Source organism: Drosophila kikkawai, chromosome 3L, assembly GCF_030179895.1.
Source record: "Drosophila kikkawai strain 14028-0561.14 chromosome 3L, DkikHiC1v2, whole genome shotgun sequence".
NCBI lineage: Eukaryota > Metazoa > Arthropoda > Insecta > Diptera > Drosophilidae > Drosophila > Drosophila kikkawai.
This window is the reverse complement of record NC_091730.1, coordinates 23,825,418-23,843,754: the sequence shown is the minus strand read 5'-3', so window position 1 is coordinate 23,843,754 and position 18,337 is coordinate 23,825,418. Positions and strand designations below refer to the sequence as shown.

Below are 18,337 nucleotides of genomic sequence, written 5' to 3'. Positions count from 1 at the left end.
GAAAAAGCTAAGAAGAAAGCTAATTTTTAGAAAGTAAAATTTTAAATCCAAGCAGTTATGCTGCATTTACAATACCTGCACCGCAACCTGGTCAATTTCAAAAATCGCAAATAAGAGTTATGAGTAAAATAAAAATTGATAAAAATTACCAAATAAAATAAATGTTAATTGCAATACCTTTTAAAATGAGAGGCTTATTTAAGAGATAGGCATACATAATTAATAAATTTTTCAATACATTTTGCATATTTGCATATTTTTAACTGATCAAGATATTTTAGTCTATTCAACACCCTAAAAATCTCAACTATTAAATATTTTGAGATGTGTATATTATCCGATGTAAATACACTTTTAACATTTCAACCGTGAAATATAATTAAAATAACACTTAAAATGTAGTAAAAGTAAAATTAAATAAAGTCTCCTTTAATTTTCTAAAAAGGATGAAATTCCAGCTGCTTTTAAAATTTCCCCGCAATCACACATAAAAAAAGCCTGATTTGGCGGAAAAAGAGCGGGAGCGACATTACTGTTACCAGCTGCTGCTCGCTCAACACAAAATTCACCCCAGCTGGCAGTTCCGGCTATCACACTTGACCCGAGTTGGCAGCTCGCTCAGCTTGTACCACCAAAAATTGCTTTTAGTGTCCTCCAAAATTCGCACGTAAAACGCATTAAACTGATAACCGCGACAGCCGCGCAGATACACCACACCCGCTCCTCCAAAGAAAAGTGAAGCAGCGAAAAAAAGGAAGCCAGCAGAGTTGCTGCCGAGGGAGAGTGGGAAAATGACAAACCTGTGAATCGCCTGACCAGTGCCTGGTGGGGGTGTCTCTCCCGCTCACCGTTCTCCGCTCTCCACCTCTTCTCTCTCTTCGCTCACCCCACCCCTCTCACTCTTTCGCTGGAAGGAGGGGGATGGATGGTTGATGTTACGAGCGCAGCGCCGCAGTGAATCACATTCGGAAGAGCGTTACCAGAAGCCAGCGCAATGTACCAGAGCGCCTGTCAAGCGGCCACCACGGGCTCCTGTGTCCCTGGAGCTAGCCAGCAGCCGGATAACGAGCGGCAGTCGGCGCTGATCGCCCAACAGCCCCCCACAGCGCCCGTGGAGCCCGATTATAGTGGCTTCGATATCGTTAAGGCCACGCAGTATGGTGCCATTGCCCGTGTCCGCGAGCTGGTCGAGTCCGGGTGGGATGTTAATCAGCCAGACAGCGAAACTGTCACGCTCCTCCACTGGGCGGCCATTAATAACCGCCGAGACATCATCCGGTACTTCCTGGAGAAGGGCGCCACCGTCGACGCCGTTGGTGGTGAGCTGAACGCCACTCCGCTGCACTGGGCTACCCGGCAGGGCCATCTGGGCGCTGTCGTTCTACTGATGGCCGCCGGAGCCGATCCGAGGATCAGGGATGCCGAAGGCTGCTCCTGCATACACATCGCCGCTCAGTTTGCACACACCGCTCTGGTGGCCTACTTTATAGCGAAGGGCGTGGACCCGGATTTACAGGATCGCGGCGGAATGACGGCTCTTATGTGGGCGGCATGGAAGGTGGGTTTTATACCTCATAAGCAAATATAAGCTTTGGGAAATCCCATGTTTTTCCTTGTAAAACTTTTATATTTCTAACCCTTGCAGGTTTGCGCTCTGGATCCTGTGCGCTTGCTGCTAACCCTTGGAGCCAATCCCGCCATGGTTGATTATACGCATGGAAACACGGCCCTGCATTGGGCCATCTTGGCCAGGAATGCCACGGCCATTTCCACGCTGGTGCTCAAGTCGAAGGCTTCGCTGGATGTGCCCAATCTGCGGGGCGAAACGCCCCTCTCCATGCTGGAGTCCCAAACGGGAGCCATTTGGATAGGAGCCAAGGTCATGGATCGAGTGAAAGAAGCGGCGCTGACCTCGCTGCAACGGCGCTCGCTAGTATCCAAGCTGCGCCACGATAAACGCCTGAGATGGTGGTCGATGGTGGCCTGCCCCTTTACCGCCTTCTATTTGGCGGGAATCATTTTCACCGTGAACACACTGTACATCATCAAGTTTTTCCTGCTGGGCGTCCTATACGCCATATTCCATTCGATTGGCAAAACCCTGTTCGATGAGCACCTTATGGCCCTGCTGCCGCTGAGCGTTTACCTGGCCACCAAGGCCTGGTTCTATGTCACCTGGCTGATGTACATTAATGAAGCTGTTTCCTTTACGGCCACCGTTCTCTTCCTGATCTCCTCGCTGGCCCTGTGGGTGTGCTTCCTCAAGTCGTGGAAGGGAGATCCAGGCATCATCCGACCCACCAGGGAGCAGCGATTCAAGGTGAGCATTCCTAAAGTTGTCACAAAAGGTACTCATATTATTTCTGTTCATTCTTTAGACCATCATTGAGTTGTCGGAACGAGGTGGGATTGGTTTTGAGCCCGCCTCCTTCTGCTCCGGCTGCCTGGTGCGCCGGCCCATTCGCTCCAAGCACTGCTCCGTGTGCGATCGTTGTGTGGCGAGGTTCGACCACCACTGCCCCTGGGTGGGCAACTGCATTGGGCTGAAGAATCACAGCTACTTCATGGGCTTCCTCTGGATGCTGTTGATTATGTGCGCCTGGATGCTCTACGGCGGCTCCAAGTACTATGTGAATCAGTGCAATGTGGGATTTGATGGTGAGGTTATCTCTAGAATTTCTATTGCGAAACTCCGTTTTATTTTGATTTCCTTGCAGATTTCCTTGGTGCCATGCGGGCCATTGGCAACTGTGACGCCTGGGTGGGTTGGGTGATGGGCAACGCCCTGCTGCACATGTCCTGGGTGATCCTGCTGACCATCTGTCAGACCTATCAAGTGATTTGCCTGGGCATGACCACCAACGAGCGAATGAATCGCGGACGCTATCGCCACTTCCAGGCCAAGGGCGGCCACAGTCCATTCACGCGAGGTCCCTTCCAGAACCTGGTGGACTTCCTTGAGTGCAGCTGCTTCGGATTGGTGCAGCCGCGGCGGGTGGACTGGATGAACTACTACGACTACGACGCCCAGACGCATCAGACCATCGAGAAGGAGCCCCTGTTGAGCGTGGACTGCCCAGACGGAATGAGTGGCGGCGACCATCAGTATGTGTAGGATAAGTCTTATCGGGATGCGAAGACGCTTCAGATGCCCATAGCGCATGTTTAACAACAAGGACAGCCGCTTTAGCTTCTTCCCAGGCCCCTTTCCCGTTTTATTTCCCCGCTGATTTGCTGCTAATGAGTTACATATTCGCAAGGGGGGGTTATACCCACACAACCAAGACAGAAGCGTCATTGCTGACCGATATCGGATATGGGACGGATAGCTGGACCGTCACATACATACGTACATACTTACTATGCATGTATTACTTGTAATTACTCTGTACATTTCTGCGTATTTCTTACACTTAACTCGATCACTTCGATCATAAGCCGAAAGTACACACGAAACCCGTATCCCGGTACCCTGTTTGTCCCTTTAAAAAGTATTTGTATACCAAAAACATAAGCATATACATAAATGCAAAAAAAAAAAAAAAAAACGTAAGCAAATGAACACCGATCAAATTTTCTAATGCAACCGAAATAATCAAAACGAGAGGAGAGCTCGTTGCAAGCGTGCAATATACATACATATATTCAAGATTCCCATATTATTCACCCTCTGAGATAATATTAACAAATTGTAAAGCGCACACGAAAAAGTGGTCGAGGTTTGTCCTAGGCGGTGAGCATTACACTTTAGAGTAAGAATATATCAAGTATTAGTGAAGACTCGGTGGATTCCGTAGCCTTCACGTACGTACTCCTTCTAGACGCTGACTACTCTGCTCTCTCTAGGATCGACATCAGGGACAAGAACACACGAAAAAGGCTCTCCTTAAAGACAAACAAATTAACCAATTGATCCCAAACACTAGCAATACTTAAAAAAAAGTCTTTCTAATGACAAGATGCGTAACGGCCATACACTCTACGTTCAATTCAACAATTCAAATGAACAAAAATCGTATGGTGTTGCTCATCTTGTCGTTATAAGGACTTTGCTTAAACAAATAAAAAAATAATTAATTCTAAATGCGATCCAATTCTAATTAATGCACTAGTCTAGTCAGAAATCATTTAAGTAAGGAAATGTTAAAGTGCAGCCACAAAGCAAACTTGATAAATAAATTGCATATTTACATATAGCTATGAAATGGTATATTTATAATGTAAAGGAATTTTCAGCAACCTGAACGAGATCAAGGAGAAACGAAGAAATGTTTGTAATTGAAAACACGTTACTTAAATGCATTTAAAAATATTTAAATTCAAACGAAATCTACAAAACCAATCTTAATATCGAAGAATCGCTAAGCAAACCACACTTTCAACTACTGATACATAACGAAATATTAATAAAGCCCACACTCAGACACCACTTTTTCGATGTATTTTGTATTTGAGATTATACAAACTTGATAACGAGGCGAGGCTAGCGAGATTTGCTAAGAAAGTTATATATAGTTGTTTCAAATCCATTTTGTATATTCCTTTCGCGCGCAAAAAGCTTTCAAAAGACTAACCCGAACAAGAAGAACGAGATCTAAACAAGCGAGCATGTTCAATAAAATATATAATAATTAAATAATTAAGTGTTTTTTGGCCTATTTAACGATGAATACCAAGCAAAAATCAACCCCATTGCCTACATCTTTAGTTTAGCGGCTAAGTTCAAGACAAATATATATATATATTTAACTAAAGATATATAATAATGAATGTATTAAATAGTGTGTAGAAAAACGATGGAAGTTGTGAGCTCGACAAGAGGTGTCTGTCTGTCTGTATGTATGTGTAACAATGTGAGTTAAACAACAAATTTGAATAATAAATAGAACACTTTATTCCGAATTCAAAAAGCCGATGGATAATGAGTTTCAATTTAATCAATAAATTTTAGAGCTCGCAGAACGAAAGCCGGCCCAGCCCTATCTTCTCCCCGCTTTACCTGCCATGCACAAGCAAACATAACGAAATAGTTTCTTTTTAGTAGCAACCGTTAATTCAGATTTGATAAATAAATAATAAATGTAAATAAAACTCGATCCGAATTGGGTTTTAATTTTTGTTTTTTATTGTTGTTTGATGACATAATATTTATTGTAGATTTTAAATTTCATTTCTTGTGGTTCTTAATCCTTGTTTTTTGTTTTCTATTTGTTGATGCATTACACTTATAGGCTTTCACTTTAAAAATATAATTTGCTTCCCTTTAATGATAAATTAAGTTGAATGGTAGTTCTCCTCTTAATAAAAGTAAAACCGATAAATATATATATGCAGTTACTTTGCATTTTTTTTACATTTCATGTTCGTGATTTTAGCTGCAATCTTCTGTTTTTTAGCTTTAGACATTAGCAGCAGGTGTAAATGATATACAATACATATATTATTATTAAGCATTATGTATTAATTTAGTTGCTCGATTTGCAAAAAAAATGAGAATATCGAGCGCGTTTGCAACGGGCCAATTGTTTCCTTCCAATTTTAATGTTTTAAGTGTGGGCAAAATAGAAAATGAAACACAAAAGCTTAGGCACTAAACAAAGATTTGTTGTGGTGTAAAAGTTAGTTGAGAAAATACAAGACATTACACATATATAGATATAGTATAGAGTAAAATAGTAAAAGATTGAAAGAAGATCCGTCCTGGACTGGTCTCTGTGTGTGTTCGCGGATAGCAATATAGCGTCTTTTGTCTATGTGTATATATAATGTATATTCATCAGGTGGGATTTCGGCGTGGCCAGCTTGAGCTCTCAATATATATACTATATATATATTTAAATATATATGATTGATATTTGGTCGGAGTTGAAAGAAGCTTTAGGTGTTTGGTTTCATTCACATTTCACAGAATACAGAACGCGGCCGAAAAAGGGGAAGTTCAAGTTTGAAGATGGATTAAAATAGGTTAAAAGGAGGTGTGTGTATATATTGCAATGCGTTTCATAAGCGCACTTGATAAGAAAGGGAGAAATTAACATAAATTGGTTAAAATGTATATATGGATGTATAATTTTCCATTTAAGCCTAGAGTAAAATGTTGCAACTTCTGTGCTTGCGCAACGGCACAAAGGCAGGAATTTTCGGTGACACACAGAGTAGAATATCTTAATACCAGATTGGATTTAATCGAAACTTCGTGACTTTGTGCCAGGGGAAGCGCAGTTTCATTCATTATGTATAAACTACAGCTACGGACGAGCCGCATATTTTTTCTTCCTTCTTTTTTATGATTTACACACTTGCAACTAAAACTTGTTTAAACCGCGCGGCCCGACCTAACTCGCGTTTGACAGACATTTTCAGGAAACCAGAATGTGTATGTGTGAAGCGGGCTAAGCAAAGACCGTATAATAACAAGATGAGTAACGACGTAATAGATTTTGCATCCAATTTTACGTGCATCCCGCTTGCAATAAAATTGCTTGCGTATGACAAATGTATGGCAATTATGCATCTTGTTATTAAGAGGTCTTTGGACGAAGCAGCAATATACTCCCGCGATAAACCCAACTTTGACAGTGCCAGCAGCGATCAAGCGCGAGTAGGCAAGTGGGCAGACCCGCGCGTAACCTTAATTCATCAATAAATATATGAAATATTATACATGTGCCTTAGGTGCCTATATATATATATATATGAACATGTGTAGACACATGCCTTAAATATATATGTATATGTATATATCCATGTATTGTATATATATAAATTTCTTTTAGTACACATATTATATATATTTTTTTTTTTTGTTTTAGGTTTTCTTTTTGTTTTCTTTTTTGCAGTTTTTAATAAAAAATATATATATAAATATAGCTATATTTTGAATTTGATTTTATCTCTCTGCTCATATGTATATAGTTATCATTTTTTTGTTTTTATGCATTTAAATCTTTTGCTTGCTCAGTTGTTTCTTCCTTTTTGTTTCATTAAATACACGCTTACACAATTATTTATGATTATTGGGTATACATAGGAGACTTATGTATATGGGTTTATTACATATGTAAATACCCCCTAGATGGGGGTAGACCGCATTAAGCATTTAGCAGTTGTTTATAAAAAACACACATAATAAAAAAATAATAATTATAATTGGTAGAGCAAAAAAACAAAGAATAAATAACAAATTGATGTGCCGTGTAAATAGGGTTCCGTAAAAATTATGTATATCATAATATAAAACTTATGCTTAGCCTATGTGGGGTATCGAGCAGGGGATTATATGTAGTACATAGCGAATGGTAGTTGGTTTCAACTCGGGTTAATGAGTGTGAAGAGCATGGGGGTTAGGTTTTAGGTTTGTTTTGCTTGCATAGTCGGCTCGCTTGGTCTTGTAATATGTATACATATTTATCATATATTTATAAACATTAGTTCCCACTGATGTTACGTCTTTTGCAGCAGCTCGCTTTGTGGGCTGGGCGGACTGGGCAGCTGCTGCTGCTGGTTCAACATGGTCGGGGCAGACAGCGTGGTTGCCTGGGTAATAACTGTCGTGGCAGAGATGGTCTGTTGCTTCTGCTGCTGGTTCGGCGCCTGCTGGAGCTCTTGGGGGTGCTGATTGGCCTGATGATTGTTCAGCGGTTGGTTCGAATTGCAGAGCACCGAGTAGACGGAATCCACTTTGCTGAGCTTCTCAAACAGCGGTATCAGTTCGCGCAGTTCACAGTCAGTAACGTCGTCGAACCAGGATTTAACAGGAACCTTTAAGATACAGAAAAACATATTAAATCGGATATCTTAATTTTGTTAGGTTCATAATACTGACTGCATTGTCTGGATGAAAGATATAGCTGGCCGGTGAATTGTCCACAATGACAATCTTTTGCAGATCTCTACCCAGACGATTCAGATCCTTAATGTAATTACCCCTGTAATAAACGCATGATTCCCTAAACAGTCTTGCACGAAACACGTTCCATCTGAAATAGAATGATCATAATTAATTTATTAATTTAAATTTCGGAACTCTAGCCCTTAATAGTCTATCAGGTTGAGGAAATCAAACGAAAGGATATGGCTAAATCGACTCGCTTGGTGACTGATCACTATTATGTACTAATTATACGCGTTGGCACAAAATTATTATACTCTGAACCTCTGAATTGTATGTGAAAGTCCCAAAGGCTAGTTTACTGACCAGCTAAATCAGATGGCTGGCTCTTATTTATTTATCTAATTATCCTCTAAACCAATTATCACTCACTTGTCTAACAGATCGGCAACAGGATCTGCGTATTTGGCTAGTGATGCTGTGAACAAAACGCACTCGTACAGTTCACCCATCTTTTGCAGAAACTCGTCCACATGCGGTCGCTTCAAGACATACACCTGATGTACGGTCCCATCGATCTCCACTGGTACTATGAAATCTGCATTCGGTATGGGCTATAAATGATCCATTATTCAATAAGTTTTCCAAAGATTTAATTGCAGAGTAACTCACCTTAAAACTGCTATGCACTAGGGTCTCATCCAAATCGATAACCATGCATTTTCTGTGCATATCGGTGAGCCTAACCTGAGGTAGTAGGTACCTTTGTTGGTCCGGTAACGGTGGCGGTGTTGTTGAACCATCGATTTGTGTGCCATTCTGGTTGGTTTTTGTTCGGTTTCTTCGCCAGCAGCAGAGCAAAGATTGGATAAATCCACGCTTCTGTGGCTTTAGGCGGTCTACATCATCTGAAAATATAAAAGATCCATTTTAGAATTTGAATTGTTTAACAAAAATCAGCAAATGCTTTATCAATAGGTTTTTTAATCTCATAAATGAGCCGAAAAGATTTGAATTTGGGACAGAAGAAAGGATTTTGACGCAGACTCGTAATCTTTTATTGAGAATGATGTTTTGTTACAATCAAACCAATGCTATTTAAATAAATATAACCTTCACCTTGATCTTTTCATGTTTGTAATAAATAAATACCATTACAATAAATCTAAATAAGGGTTTAATAGACATCACAAACCTCATACTCAAACTAAATCAATTAAATTCTCAGGGATAAACTTCATATATTTTTATTGAAATTCCAAACATTTCCCGTGATGGCTCCTCCATTAATTTAAACAAAATTCTAGCTGCCTCATAAAAACTTCTCCCACAACATTTAAGACCCCTCAATACATACGTAACGCCCACCACAATGTTTTTTCCATGCGAGGCTATATATAGTATATTTTCATTCCATTTTCGACCGCCTTGCTCAGATTACTATTTACAGTTGGCGCACCATAATGACATAAACATTGTCTGTTTTGTTTGCTACACATTTGCATAAAACAAATATAGATCTATTCCAATTTCTTTATCTGGTTAATACTGCAGTACATGCAATGCAGAAGACAATTTGTTTTAGTTGCTCGTGTGGCGGCCGCCAGCCAGCGTGTTTGGGTCTGTGTTGCTGTTTCTGTTTTTGTTTTTCAGTGCGAATATGTTTAAAAATAGAAGTCAAAGGCAAAACTAGAAGGCGGCAACCGCGGGGCAGGGGCATCATCAGGGGCGGGTGGTAGAAACATGCGTTTAATCGATGGGAAATGCTATAATTGCATGCAAACACAAACAAAGGCGCAGGTAGAGCGAGCAATTATAGTAATACCTGCATAAATCATGAACAATTCATTTGGATTATTGTTTAGTAAAAATAATTTTTAAAATAGTAATATCTAAAAGCAAACTCGGAAAAATTATGTTTTTATTAAAGAAACTAAAAAAAAAACCAAAAAATGACCATAACACAAATGATACTTTTCATATCCTAAAGGATCTACACCAATTCCCAGGGAAAGATTGAAAAAGTATCCTAATATAGAAACATTTCATATTGTAAATAAATTGTAAGTTTAAAATTAATACGAATGCCATTTCATTTAGCAAAATAAACCATTATTACATTCAAGTTAGTACAAGTTAGGGAAGTTGAATTGTGGCACATAGAGTGTCAGTTAGCGAGATAGTAAGTTGGATAAATGGATAGATAGATAGGCGGATAGAAGGTCACAGGTTGACCTTTAAGCTAACTCGAGGTGCGGCCACCTTGGCTATTACGGATAGGAGTGCATAGGGGCCAAAGGATGGAGGATGGCGAAAATGCGTCCGTCCGCCATTTGCATTGTGTGGCAACAAAGGGAAACAGCAGTCAAACATCACTTAGCTGGGAAAACAAGCTTCAAGTGGGCGATGTGGGTGCCAGAGAGGGGTGGTGCAGGCGTCCTTATTGCTGGCTAAGCTAGACGTAACGGTTCATTGAACCGTTAGCCAAGTGAAAACTGAGCTTGGGATGTTATGAGCTTTTTCTTTCTGTGTCGTTACATTTCCAATACTCTTTCCTAAAGTATCTACATACCTACGATTATTTTGTACATGCATTTAACTACAATTATGTTGTTAAAAAGCTTAAAGTATTAACAAACTTAACTATTTATTTTAAATCCGTATATGTTTAGGTAATAGCTTAGTTGTGCTTAAAAGAACATCGTAGATTTTAGCAGTTCAGTATTCTGAGAGGTAGAAAATTAAAGATTGATTGCCATTTTATTTCTAAGCTGAAATCGTTTAAACTTTAATGAAATTCTTAGATTTAATTGAAAAGTACCCAGAATTAGAATTAGAAAAATAATTTTCGAGGCAATTTAGAAACTTAGATATGTAAATATACATACATATGTATAGTACAGAACCTCAATAAATACGGAAATTATAAAAAATTCTAGAAAATTATATGTTCCTTCTCTCCGAAAGACCGGTCTATGTTATAAAGAGTACTAAAAGGTGCTACATCTAGCTTCTTCCAGGATTTTCCCTAATGTATTTTTCTTGCATATAGAACCCTTAGGAGTGAAGTGCAAATGCACTTGAATATTTTATGAGCGTGTGCTGCGCGCTGTTGTAGTTGCTGTCGCTCCTCTGGCATAATGAAAGCTTTTTTCCAGCGTCTGGCATTTGTAATTATAAGGCAGGTGAACCTACCCAGCAGCCTTCACCCCTTTTCCTTCCTCTCATCTCCGCCATTCTCTCTATCATCACTCTTTGCATAACTTTGCATAAAAGGAAGGAAACACCCAACTTGTTGAAAACTGAGCTCTATGTATCCTTGCTGATTATTGATAGGCAATCTATATTTGGGTCGCCGGAGAAGCGCTGGAGCGATTGAGCAACACCTCCGTCATGGGGGCCATCATCCAACCCATGCCAGTCCACTCCAATCGCAATTCAACCCATCCAACAACAGCCCACATCACACTCAAATAGGCTTTTGTCCTATTTTTAAGGTGTTTTAAGTAAAGCGCTCTGCCGATGCTGCTGCTGGCTTTGTGTGGGCAGCCGGTTCGCATTCTTTCTGTGCTCGTTTCCAGACATATTTAGATGACCATATTTATAGCTCATTATTGGGGCAACACAATCTGTCATGTCTCTGTTAGATTCGAGTTTTTAATAGACACCCAAATATGGACCGAAAATATGCGAAACCAGTTGAGTTGTTAAATATATCAATGGATTTCTGCAGCATTTGAAGTTGGACCACAAGAAAACAAAAATAGTTTTTGATGTAAACAAACCTAAGTATTGGTTGGCAATAATTTATTTTAAAATGTTTAATTTATAGTAAGTAAATGTTATATTAACTTCTGTAGATCAGTGGTAGGCAATTTATGACATGCTATAATTGCCCTTATCGATGTACATATGTATAATATATATTATATGATTGAGTTGCAAAAATTACAGTTTAACTGCACTGTTGTATGTTTAACTATGGGTCGGGCAGAAACCTTAGATTTTTTACATTCTTGGCAAATAATTTGTTTATATAATTTGTGTAATAAATAAATATATATATCGATCTTTATCTTAATCCATATATATCAAATTTATTGATGCATGTAAATATATATATTAAATTTAATTAAATAATTGTGATTTAATTGGGTATACAATTTTCTTGGTGTAAAAACCGGTTTTATAGAAGCTATAAATTACAAAATTATTATTATTTTTTTTTTTTGTTCTTTATAATAAGATCCAATTTTCTGATTGAATGAATAATCATTACAAATCTATTATTGTTTATTTAATAAAGGAAAACACATTCCATTCCTATCTTCTATTGTACGTTAGGCCACTTCAATGTCGACTTCTAAAAAGGCCAAAAACAATAGGTCAGGCGATTAGATCACAGAGGTATGTAAAAAAAAAAATACACCAAAAGAGTACAGACATCTAGAACAATCGGTGCATTAATTTATGCAAATGAGACGAGTCCTTCTTCGCCAGACTGTTAAACGGCCTCACGCGTCAATTGGTAATGGGGAGTGGTCTTCAGGACAGGCCGGGCCGGGCCAGGCTACCAACAATCGCATCCAGACACATGTAAATATGTACATATCTACACTGATTCGAAATGGCAATGAAGATTTCTACAGATTTTCTTTTGTTATAACTTGAAGAAACATTTTTTTGACAAGTTTATGTTGCTGTTCGGGTCTATTTTGTTCGGTTCTGTTGGCGGGCAAGGTCTCTGCTGTCAGATAACGCAAGGAGGGTGTGACATAGCGAGAGAGGGGAATTATTTGATAATTAATTTAAAGCAAATAGAACAGAAATTCATAAGAAATCGAGAATATAATTGCCCAAATGCCGCCGTCGCCGCAGCACACACAGCGTAGCATTTTTATATGACTTACGAAGAGAACAACACACAGACGCTTATCTAATCAAAATGTTTGTTATCTGGCAGGGGGCACAGTATGATATCATTCTGGCCGCCGATTCCAAGAGCAGCAAAAAAGCCACACAGTCTCGACCTTCAGCATATTTATGAAGCTTTTTTTCGTTCGTTTTTATTTAACTTTGAGATAGAGACGGCTCTAAATTAAAGCCATGGTAGAAGAAGATGGCAAACAAAGTTAATGGCACGTGATATAAATGACCGAGAAAGGTGGAAATGGTTATAGTAAATATTGAGCAGAAGGTTTACCGATTCTATATAAGTTATACAAACATTTTGACTTTTGTTTGGACAAAGGTTTTATATAATAATCTATTGAAATTTTAATTCTATTATTATATTTATTACATATTCATAGATTAAAACCGTTTCTCCCACTGCATCTATAGAAACACCTGCTGTACAATTTTTGTAAACTCAATTTGCTATCTTCCCTTTATAAGAATTGCTCTGTAAAATTGCAGCACCCCAAGCCTTCTTTGTTTTTTGGGGGTTGGCCTTTATTTAACCCCCATCGCAGTTCAACGAACCTATTTGTATCAGCCAAACGAGATAAAATCCTAATGTACGGGCAGAACTCGTTGACCTTTATCGATTTGAAAAAGGAAAAGCTGATGCCATCGTTTTTAAAAAGTTTCTTATTCTTGCCTTGAGTTGGCATTAGTATATAGGAAGTGCCATCGTACAAATCTTTTGCACGCAGTCCGCCGCTCAGCTTGTGTGCCGCCGTATATAATATTATTTTTTCAATAATTAAGAATTGCAATGCATCTGTTGTCTGTCTGTTTCGTGTTTTTCAACGGGAAGGAAGTGGAAAATGGTATACACTTTGGAAATTAGAGGTTTCCTTAGTAAAGAAATCATCTTTGGCTTATTTTTCAAAGTTCTTAAATAATTTAAGAGTTTTATTGTTTAATGTATATGTAGAAATAAGTCTCAACTTGTTAGAATTAATGATCCCAGATCTATTAAAATTTGTTTATGAACCAATAATTATCTAAACCTAATTCACATGCCTTTCTCCAACACTTTTTAGCTATTTTTGGGATTTGCCCAATAAATGTATAATAATACATGTTTATACAATAAAATAATAAAAATCGCAGAGAGAAATAAATGTTTACACAATCCGACATATATATTATACAAATATATTAAAATTGATATAATGTTTACACAACAGAAAATTATAAATGTTTCAGCCATGTTACCGTTGTGATGCTTATATGTACATACATACATACATGCATAAAGAATAAACATTCTAGGATGTGTTATAGTAAAAGTTGGCCATATTTTGAAACCATCCAGTTTTCTGAAAAATGTTGTTTATGCACGAGATCTTTGAACTCGATTCGCATTCTTTAAAATTAAATTTCCTGGCTATTTTTGGCAAGGTTTAAATGAATGTGAAAAGCAATAAATAATCGAAAAGCAATACACATACGTATAGAAAAGGGCGTTAAGTCGGAGGAGGAAAAACGCGCTGTCTGTGTGTCTGCGTGAGTAATTTGGCATCAGAGACCTTGAGAAAATTGAAAAATCACAGCAGTTCGGCTGAGGCGGCGAGAAATGAGATACTACGAGAGCGTTTTCGTTTGCGTTTGCCCATAAAAACAATATAGATGTATTTATAAGCGTGTTTCGGTGAAGACAGAGGGGCAAATAGGTATGGCGAACATATATCTATCTATATAAATATTTATACGCGGTGAGGCAAAAAGCACTTAGGCGGCAGCGGCGGCGGCACCCACTCTCAAATAAAAAAGAAAAACATATTTCAACTGTTGCTCTTCGCTCGCCGGTTTTGCTCTAGTGCGGTTCTTTTCGCACTCGTACAATCGCACACCCACACCCACTTGCACACACAAAAACAGACAAAGTCAAAATAATAGTCGTGGGTTTTTTGAAACTACTTACAAGAAAAACCGACTTAAGTCCCAGTGTTTACTCTTAACAGATATCCATTTTATAAAAAGCCTTCTTAACTTAAAATATGTTTTTTTTTTGTAATCCCCAACTGCATATTCTGCACCATATCAGCAGCATTAAATCTATATTTTTAATCATTTTATATCGTAAACCTTGATATAAGGTCACGTTATATTTACTGCGATCTTAACCACAAGTGTTTGTATGTATGTATGTACATAAAGTTGCGATGACGTCGCTCTTTCAATCACTCACTCTCCCACTTCGTCGCTTTTTCTCTCTCAGTCTGTCTCTCTCGTCTGGCCAAAGCTCAACTAATGAAAACCACTGAGAGATCCCTATTTGGAACAATCGGGATAACTTGATTTCAAACTAGAAGCTGCAGACAAACAAAAACAGATTGTAAACTCTGAATTGATTTGCGATATCATGACACATATACACGCTGTTATATGTTATAGATCGGCGGTCAGATAATGCGGGGAAGCGACATTTATTTGCCCCAAATTGGCAGCACCGTCGATCAAAGTGAGCGAGAGCCGTCAATTAACACCTAACCGCAAATATTTCATATAGTATATATCAAGTACGTATGTATATGTATATGTAAGTGACCATGTATAGTATGTGCATTGGCGACCGCAGATTAGATTAAATTCGTTATTACTTTACTTTAAGGCGTTCATGCGGTTTTCTCCACACCCCCAAAAAGCCCCACCTCTTAACTCTCTAGTATCTACCACTCTCTTTCTCTCATTTTCTCTCTGTTTATCTATCTTTCATAGTTTGGCTCTCACCATTCATTTATTCATTCATTCATTCATTACAACCATATCGCAACCTTTAAGCTACGCTTTTGTTGCTCGTCTGTTGCTTTGTTTGTTTGTTTGTTTGCATCACTAGAAAAAACGCAGAAATAATAAAACTAGTTGTGGTACCCCTATCTTTCTCTCTCTCTTTATACCGGTTTTCCTATATATATATATATATATAAAGGTATACGCTTTACAGGGGCTATTGGAATATTGCAAATTATTTGCTCAATATTTCAGCTATTAATATAAAACTAATCGTTTTGTGTTTTTTTTAATACACAATTACTTTAAAATTCAGACTGTTTAAACGATTTTGGATATAAAATGGATCATACACAACTGGAAGAAAATCACTTCTTTTTAAAATAATAAAGCTTTTAAAATCAGATATAATAGTCTAGAAACAATTCTACAAATATCCGTTTTTTCTAAAAACGAGTATTATTTCCAAACTAAAGGAAAGTACAGCTTAGTCAGTGAGCAAGGGTATAACAAAATCGGATTGCCAAAGTTAGTTATTAGTGTAGTTTTCTTTTTTTATGTTTTTGCTGCCGCTTTTTACTGTGCAATTTAATTGGCAGTTTCTATTGTTGGACTCTCGAAAGTAAACATGCAAAGGCAGTTAGGCAAAGCTAAGGAAAGGAAAGAAATATACAGTAAAAGGCTTTCGTGCACCAGCGCCGAAAAATTCAATGACGTCACATGCACCGAAAGACGTCATCAATTGATTACAGGTGGGAGAGTGGGCCAGTGGGTAGTAATTGGGCGGTGGGTGGCGCTTGAGTGGCGGCAGAGTTGCAACTGCGTCGCAAAATAATTCAATAACCACAAAACGAAGCGAGCAAGTGCTTAGATCATTCACAATAGCGGACCAAAAAGGGGCGAAAATAACACACAAACACAGCTGTGTTAAAAATAGTAGTAGTAATAAAGTTTTTAGCGCTTAGAAACATGTGTAAAAACGTTCATTCTGAGAGCAATTATTATTATTATTACTATTAGTCCAGAATATGACGTCGTAGCTTAGTTTTTAAAATATTTACTATAATCACTTGAATACAGTAAGTATATATATAATCTTTTTTGTTATATCGAGAAACTAAAAGAGGGCCATGTGAGAGTTAAACTTAAATGAAGTTTTAGAAAGTAGGACTGACAACTTACTTAATAATCAAACCAAGAATAAAAATTTAATTTTTTGAAATCTAAAATTCATGAGAAATAGCAACTGCATGTTTGGAAATTGTTAATTTTTTCCCCAATTTTGAGTTAAAATTGTACTTATAATCATGGAAAACATCGTGTTAAATCGGGGTGGAACGTTTAATAGAGCTTGAATTAAATATTTAAATACTTAATGCGCTGCGACTTGCGGAAAATACGACATATTGCTTCTATAATAGACATACTTATATGTATTACTCCTACAATTATATTGACCGCAATCGTGTGAGCACGAAAGGTCAGCGGGGCGTTGGGGGTTGGGGCTTTAAGGGGGTCTTGGGTGCTAATGTTCGTGGGGTGGTGAGAACTTCTTGGCAGCGGACAAGTGTCCTTTCGTCTTTGTTGTGACGCCGTGCTTTTTGGCTGACAATGATGATGAGTCATGAAGTCATGAAGGAGAGAATGCTTTTTCATTTTTCCTTTTTCGCTTTCTGTTTTAACACTCGATTCCGATTGGGGTTTCGGTGTGGGGGAATGCGGATTCTGCTCACCTTTGTCATTGGGATAGCTGGGATAGACGTTCAGCTGCTCATCGTCGCGGGAAACTTGCGTGATTATTGATGTTGCATCCATTTAAGACTTCGGCTTTGGGCTCCACCACACTCCGCTCGTTTAACAGGTTGATTCAGATCGGATAGCTGCAAAATGTTGCACACACATGAGAGATACACATGACAATAATGATAATTGCGAAGCGGCGGCGCTCTTTCCCACTTCAACTTCAACTTCCACATTCTACTTCCAATTCCACTTCCATGTTTTCTTCTTTTTTCTTCGATATATGTATATAGCACACAAACACACACAACTTGCACACATACGCAGCAATTGATGTACAACGACAACAACAACAGGCAGGCAGGCTGCCCCAGACAGTGGAATTTTACAATTACGCTTTGGCCGTCCGTTCGCTGCGATGCAAATGGGTTTTCCCTTTGATATTCACCTCTCTCGCTCTGGCTCTCTTTCTTTCTCTCTCTTTCTTTTGCTTTGCACAGTAATGCACTTTCGCCTTCGCCTTTTTGTTGTTTTAACTTAAAAACTGATATTCGCTTTCTTTTCCTTCGCTCTTGTTTTTGGTTGGGCTCATTCTTTTACTCTTTTATCACGTCTGCTTTTCGCACACAGCTTCGGAGCGTTTTATTTATAAACGCCCACACACATTTACACAAACACACACGCACGCACACTGGCTCGGCCCTGATGTTTTCGGTTTTCTCGTTCTTTAATTTTTCGCACTCGGTTTCACTGCTCGCATCTTGCGTTTTCTATTAATTAATCGCTCTCCGGATCGCGCAAAAAACAAAACGCGTACGACGAAAAAAAGTGAGGAATAGCGCAAAAAACAAACGCGTGGACCAGTGTGACCGAGTGTTTCTTGAGATAATTAGCGTGAAATAGTTTGATTTTCCCCCTAAAAAATCTCAAATACATAAAATATCAACTATAAGTGTGGCCAGATTAAAATTGGGCTTAACGGTCTATCTGGCAACGCACCAGTGCTGCCAGATGTCTAACTATCGATCAAGACCTATCGGAGAAAGCACCAGTTCCAAACAGCTGCAACAGAACTGGTTCCGC

General features: G+C 38.6%; 2 protein-coding genes across 2 annotated transcripts; one reads left to right on the top strand and one right to left on the bottom strand.

Moving 5' to 3' along the window:
• Nucleotides 1-560: 560 nt before the first annotated feature.
• Nucleotides 561-4,429, top strand: Hip14 (palmitoyltransferase Hip14). The gene is made up of 4 exons (XM_017179528.3): nucleotides 561-1,558; nucleotides 1,646-2,320; nucleotides 2,379-2,658; nucleotides 2,718-4,429. The coding sequence occupies exons 1-4, from the start codon at nucleotides 995-997 to the stop codon at nucleotides 3,113-3,115; spliced, it is 1,917 nt and encodes a 638-aa protein (XP_017035017.1). The 5' UTR covers nucleotides 561-994; the 3' UTR covers nucleotides 3,116-4,429.
• A 673-nt stretch (nucleotides 4,430-5,102) lies between these two features.
• Nucleotides 5,103-17,843, bottom strand: hzg (CTD small phosphatase herzog). Its single transcript, XM_017179530.3, has 6 exons — nucleotides 17,703-17,843; nucleotides 17,248-17,394; nucleotides 8,504-8,739; nucleotides 8,264-8,445; nucleotides 7,826-7,979; nucleotides 5,103-7,761 (listed from the first exon to the last, which is right to left on the bottom strand). Exons 2-6 carry the CDS (start codon nucleotides 17,327-17,329, stop codon nucleotides 7,444-7,446), a joined length of 972 nt encoding a protein of 323 aa, XP_017035019.1. The 5' UTR covers nucleotides 17,330-17,394; nucleotides 17,703-17,843; the 3' UTR covers nucleotides 5,103-7,443.
• Nucleotides 17,844-18,337: the final 494 nt, after the last annotated feature.

What these genes read in the sequence shown, in the direction of transcription:
- Hip14 (XM_017179528.3), top strand. Translation starts at nt 995, where the DNA reads ATGTACCAGAGCGCCTGTCAAGCGGCCACCACGGGCTCCTGTGTCCCT. An exon ending in CCAGGGAGCAGCGATTCAAG is followed by an intron (nt 2,321 to 2,378) that starts GTGAGCATTCCT and finishes TTCATTCTTTAG; the next exon opens with ACCATCATTGAGTTGTCGGA. An exon ending in GTGCAATGTGGGATTTGATG is followed by an intron (nt 2,659 to 2,717) that starts GTGAGGTTATCT and finishes ATTTCCTTGCAG; the next exon opens with ATTTCCTTGGTGCCATGCGG.
- hzg (XM_017179530.3), bottom strand. Translation starts at nt 17,329, where the DNA reads ATGGATGCAACATCAATAATCACGCAAGTTTCCCGCGACGATGAGCAG. An exon ending in GTTGCCGATCTGTTAGACAA is followed by an intron (nt 7,980 to 8,263) that starts GTGAGTGATAAT and finishes ATTCTATTTCAG; the next exon opens with ATGGAACGTGTTTCGTGCAA. An exon ending in TCTTTCATCCAGACAATGCA is followed by an intron (nt 7,762 to 7,825) that starts GTCAGTATTATG and finishes TGTATCTTAAAG; the next exon opens with GTTCCTGTTAAATCCTGGTT.